Raw genomic sequence first — 5,585 nt, 5'->3', positions numbered from 1 at the left:
TCAATGGTTAAATATTTGGAAAACACTTACAGTGAATGCCGTTTTATGGACTTAAGCATCAGACACAACCTAACTGCTACTTGGCTTCGTGTATAACAGACTTTGTGTGAGCAGGAAGCGCTTGTTCTCGCGCTGACTTTTGACACTCTCTTAAAGGGACAGTGCACCACCAAACTGGGACTTAAAGGGGAATGGCATGCAACAGTCTCTTAACTATAACAATTGAAAAGATAATAACGGCCAAAACAATGTATGTGTTTGTGCAAGTGTTAGTTTTGCTCTGTGTTATTTTCACATGTGCATGCGCGTGCGTATGTGCGTGTGTGTGTGCGCATATGTCTGTTAGTTTTGCTGTGTGGGGGGAATGTGTGTTAGTGTTTGTGTGTTAGATTTTCTGCGTGTTAGTGTACGAAATCACATTTTGACTCTCAGCACACAGCATTAAAAAAAAAAAAAAAAGAAAGAAAAACTAATCCAATAAGCGAAGGCTGGCAAGTCCAAAAACTCTAAGTCAAGTTGATGATGTTGGCAGGATGGCAATTAAGAATGACACTGTTGCTGTACTCAGGATTTCCCGAAGGATCTCGAGTGGAAGACATTTTTGCTGGAGTGGCATGTGAGCGGCACCAAAATCCAGAAACTTCCAGACTACTTGGCATCCTTCAGCCTGCTGAGGGTTTTGGAGCTGGCCAAGAACAAACTGGCCTGGCTGCCCCCCGACATCGGTGAGGACCGCCTCAGCCCTACCGCCCTTCGTCCATCTCAATTGGCCTCTTTGCCAGGAAAACTCAGCCAGTTGCGCCGGCTAAACATCAGCTACAACCGACTGTCCTCCGTTCCTGCCCAGCTTGGGATGTGCCACAACCTAGAGCGACTGGAGCTGGCCGGAAACCACAACCTCTCTGAGCTTCCTTTCGAGGTTGCCAACATTCATGCACGTTGCGTTTACTAGCATGTGTTGGTGGCATATCGCATGTGTTTACATCTGTGCTGTGGTGAAGAGATGCACAACAATCCTCGTTGAGTTCATTTGCACATGTTAGCGTTGTTTAGCAGATGTTAGCATCTGTATGTGGTAGCTTATTCGCAGTGATGAACACAAGCACCCAACAATCTTGCTGTTAAGACCGGCTCTGCTAGGGAAGGAGGGAGGTAATACAGACCAAGTTGTAAAAAGGTTTGGAAGTAGAGTTGACAATTTATTCTTAGTAAAAGAAAAGAGGTAGGTTTGCAACAAAAGGGTTTAACAAAAAAAGTATTAACTAAGTTCACAAACGTATATAGGTCAACAATAGCAAGTGTCTCAAAATTACCCAAAGTCCACACAAAGCAAGAGACACAACTAGCGCAAGCGAGGCGATCTGTACTGTTAAGTCCCAGCCGCCCTGAGCGGCAGAGCCGAGGTCCTTTTATTGGTCCCAGCTGCAACAGGTGGAGCTTGTTGATAGGGCTGTCTATTGGGAACGAGCGGGAAAACCAGTCCACCAACGAGGAACGAGCGGGAAACCAGGCCACCAACTAGGAACGAGCAGGATACTAGTCCATTTACTTTAGTACAAAAGGTGCAAGAGTCAACACAGAAACAAGGGGTGTGGCCTTGTAGGTGGGCCCTCGCCAAAGGCTGTAACACCTGCTCATTGGTCTCATTAGCATGTGTAAGCACATGGGTCACCAACATGGTGTCTGCGGGCACAAGTTAGCCCCCATACTTACACACCACTGAGTGAGTGTTGGATGACCTAGCTTCTCTTGAAACTTCCGTGCTGAAAATTTAAAACTGTATCTGCAATTTAATCCACACTTTTCCCTCCTTCGGCCATTGCAGTTTAAAAAAAGCAAGAATATATTTTAGATTTTCAAACGGTCGCCAGTTACGACTTTAGGAAATGTTGATTTTGCATAGCGCGGCCCTTTCACAAGTGAATATCCAATCACGAGATGCGTTAATCACCTTCTACTGTCTATCAACTGTAAAAGCCCGCACGATTGTATCTGAAGACCTTGGACGAATAGTCTGTGCTACCGGTATCATGAAATCTGCCTGACAACATGAGCTACCGGAAATCTGATTGTATAAAACCTACAAATTCAACACTAGGATGTAATATGACATCAATGTGAAGAATATGATCATGATTTCTTGAATTTCTTAGGCCAGTAGATAAAGGCTTGAAGGCCTTGACCACCCACCACTGGTAAAATGTTGCATGTTGATGTATTTCTGTTTTGCTCTTCACGTAAACAAATATTAATTATTGAAAGCATATAACAGTATTTAAGGTCATTTCAGCAAAAGTGTTATTTCACAAATGTTTCAAAATGATAGCCCTCTGCATTAATAATGACCCAAGAAGTAGCGTTCATTTTTGTGTTTGTTTCGAATGTGTGCTTCGAAGACATCACTGCTGTTGTGATTGTGTGCGTTTGTGTGCGCGTTTGCAGCTGAGCTCTCTGAAGCGTCTGACTCACCTGGACATAGCGGAGAACGGGTTTCCATCAATCCCCGTGTGCGCTCTCAGGATGAGCGCTCTGCAGCTCCTTGACCTCAGCGACAACCGACTCAGCGACCTGCCGCAGGACATGGACAGGTCGCAAGCATGTTTGCGTGCGCATGTGTGCGCGTGTCGGTTTCACTTCATGTTTATGTGTGTGTGTTTTGGTTTCAGGCTGAGTGAGCTGGTGACATTGTTTGTGCACGCAAACAGTCTTTCGTATCTTCCTCACTGCCTTACTAACATCGCTACGCTCAAATTGATTGTCGTCAGCGGCGACCAGCTCGTTTGTGTCCCCACGAAACTCTGCAGCAGTCCGATCATTAAGTATTCGCACAAACACACACACACAGAAACACCCCAACATGCGCTCACACATGTACACACACACATATGTACAAAAGCAAAGCCATATACACATGGACAAACACGCTAGGTAAAATGTTAACACGTGTATGCACACACACACACAAAAACACGTGTGCAAACATATACAGTATACACAAAACACAAAATGCGTACAACACATTCACTTGGATGTACATTAACTTGTACATACGTATATACGCTCACAAATACAAACACGCTTACATGCATATACTGTATATGCACTCAAACACGCAGACACACATCCATAAATTCAGAGACACATACAATGTACATGTACACGCTCACGCTCATACACAAAAGCACACGTATTGTAAGTGATGTGCACGTGTGTGCTTTGAGGTTCATCCGCCTGTACGACAGTGGCAAAAAGAAAAAGAAGACGGACGTGATGAGGACGATAAAAGAAGGACGGGACGAAGACAGAGACGAGACAAAGGATGGCAGGGAGAAAGAATTCATGGAAACTTACATCAACACACTCAAGGACAGAGGTCAGAGGTCACAGTTCCCTGAAAACCTGACTTATTTTCAAGTGTCTTTGACCAAACTTTTATTTTGAAGTGTAAAAGTTTCATTTTCAAGTGTCAATAATTGACTTCACATGGAGTGTCTATTTTCATTTTCTCATATTTTTAAGTTGAGGTTTTTTTCAGGTGTCATTGAGCTTTGTTGGCGTCTTTGTCGACTTATTTTTAATTGTCAATTGTAATTTGAAGTGTTTGACTTGAAATTTAAAAACCCAAATTTCAACATTTCCAAATAAAAGTAAACTTCATAGTACTTCAAAAAAATAACTTGAGTTCACAAAGTCACCAATTATTTTTAACTAAAACTTCACATTTCAAAATAAATGTCATCTCAACACTTCAAATTAAAATTCACATTGCAAAAATAGTCAACTTCATCAACTTAAAAATAAGTGAACTTGATACTTTGACTTTATAGTTGAAAAATGAAACCCTACTTGATAATGCTTGCAGATAAACTTAAACAACTCAATGACCCTTCCTTATATTACATGACCAATTGAAATGCTGCCTTTGTCCCCCCCCCCCCTCACCCCCCCCCCCCACAACACACACACACACACTCTCCACACCAAAAGAGGACATGCCCTACACCACCACCAAGGTGACCATTTCCTGTCTGCTGTGACCCTGTCCACTGGGAAATATACGAATGTTAACCCGGAATCTGATTGGGCTGTCATCCATCCTGAAGACATAAGTAATGTTTTATCATTTAGGTTATTTAAGTTGGAATCTCTTGAGGAATTTCTCATCTTTTTATTTTGCGGAGAGAGGAAGGTGTCATTTCCAAATGTGATTTCCAAAGTTTGCTGCTGACAATGTTTTGTAAATTAGTGCTGCTAATAAACAACATTCAAATATGAGCAATAAAATTATTATCAAATAAAATGCATTTTTGTTTGTTTCTATCAATTCAAATGAATTCATCAACAACTCTAAAAACCTTTCCATTCATCCAATTCAAACAGCGTACTGGTTTCCAGTCAACGTCAGGGCACATCTGGACAAATAACAAATTGTTCTCCAATGCCTTCGGGGTGTAGCGTTAATAAGGGTCACTCGTAAGTGTGTGTGTATCAAATAACGACCGGAAGGAATGCTGGCATTACTCATGCTCGCCCGCAAGGGCACGATGTCAAATAATTTTGGATTGTTTAGAGCAGAGGTATTCAATTAAAAGTCACAGAGGTCCACAACGAAAATTTCTTCCAATTAAAAGGTCCGAACCAAAGTCCTATGTTCACATTTTTGTATAGTTTCAATATTTAGTCATTTTCAACAGAGCGCACTAATATACGAAATATTTAGCAATGTTCCCATTAAACACCTTTGCCAGTCAAACAAATATAAGGCGTTTATTTCACATTCAAGAAAAATGGCTCCAGGAACTTAAGGGTGCCACTTCCGGAAAAAATAGTAAAATATCTCCTGCGGAAATATATCAAGTGCTAAGCATTGAGTTAACATCTTTTACCTTTTTTTCTCAAATCAAAGAGTTATCAGCCTAAAAAAAACGGAAAGCCTAATTATCCAAGTAAAACAGTTCAACATGTTCAGTACACAATCAATAAAAATGGCTGTCCTCATGAAAAACTAATTCAAAATGAGCTTTGACACCACCTTTTCTTTTGAATATTTTTTAACTTCTCTTAATGAGAAAATTTTGTTTGTGACTGCCCTGCCAGTAACTTAAATCTGGGTTGGAAATGAGTCAGGGCCATTGGGATTTGGTAGATTATTTCACACATCTGGGCTTTGTGTTTTCCTTTAAATAATGTTTGTGCAACAGCATTTAAGCACTCCTTCGCAACTTCCCCATCACTGAATGTTTTTTTTATGTTTCCCCAAAATCCATGATACTTTTACTGAATATTCGTTTTCATGCCGCTGGGATGTAAACGAAAATGTAAAAATCTGTTGTACTGCACTCGAAGTTTGATGTTTTTGCGTGCGCTCACCTCAAACGTCAGTGGATAACTGTGCACAAAAGGGCGGTGCTTTGTTTCGTAGTGGCGCTTCGCAATGTTGCGACGGTTTCGGAGCATATGATGCACACTGGTTTTGAATCGGCTGCAGCCAGAACGAAACTACATTTCTCCGTCCATTCATTGAAAACAACACGCATCGACCTTGCTAAATTTTTAGCAAGGCATGCTGTCAGCAGCACTCTCTT

At 41.5% G+C, this 5,585-nt stretch overlaps 1 protein-coding gene and 1 long non-coding RNA gene across 7 annotated transcripts in view; one reads left to right on the top strand and one right to left on the bottom strand.

Annotated features, from left to right (window-relative positions):
* LOC148344788 (uncharacterized) overlaps window positions 1-62 on the bottom strand; it is a 6,086-nt gene extending 6,024 nt beyond the window's left edge. Inside the window, exon 1 of the long non-coding RNA XR_015844649.1 lies at window positions 31-62. This is a non-coding gene — a long non-coding RNA (uncharacterized LOC148344788). The remainder of the gene's footprint in view (window positions 1-30) is intronic.
* lrrc2 (leucine rich repeat containing 2) overlaps window positions 1-4,302 on the top strand; it is an 11,164-nt gene extending 6,862 nt beyond the window's left edge. For 5 of the 6 annotated variants that reach the window (XM_088302822.1, XM_088302848.1, XM_088302807.1 and 2 more), the window contains 5 exons: window positions 569-725; window positions 783-919; window positions 2,443-2,819; window positions 3,222-3,373; window positions 3,988-4,302. In XM_088302822.1, coding sequence (XP_088158948.1) covers window positions 569-725; window positions 783-919; window positions 2,443-2,819; window positions 3,222-3,373; window positions 3,988-4,037 — 873 coding nt within the window. In that variant the 3' untranslated portion in view covers window positions 4,038-4,302. The remainder of the gene's footprint in view (window positions 1-568; window positions 726-782; window positions 920-2,442; window positions 2,820-3,221; window positions 3,374-3,987) is intronic. The other variant, XM_088302816.1, reaches the window with a different exon arrangement.
* The last annotated feature ends 1,283 nt before the right edge of the window (window positions 4,303-5,585 follow it).

The sequence above is a fragment of the Idiotropiscis lumnitzeri genome, chromosome 1 (assembly GCF_059441095.1).
Source record: "Idiotropiscis lumnitzeri isolate Australia: NSW breed Sydney's pygmy pipehorse chromosome 1, RoL_Ilum_1.0, whole genome shotgun sequence".
Lineage (NCBI taxonomy): Eukaryota > Metazoa > Chordata > Actinopteri > Syngnathiformes > Syngnathidae > Idiotropiscis > Idiotropiscis lumnitzeri.
Note: the sequence above shows the minus strand (reverse complement) of the source record. Positions and strands in the feature narration are given on the sequence as shown.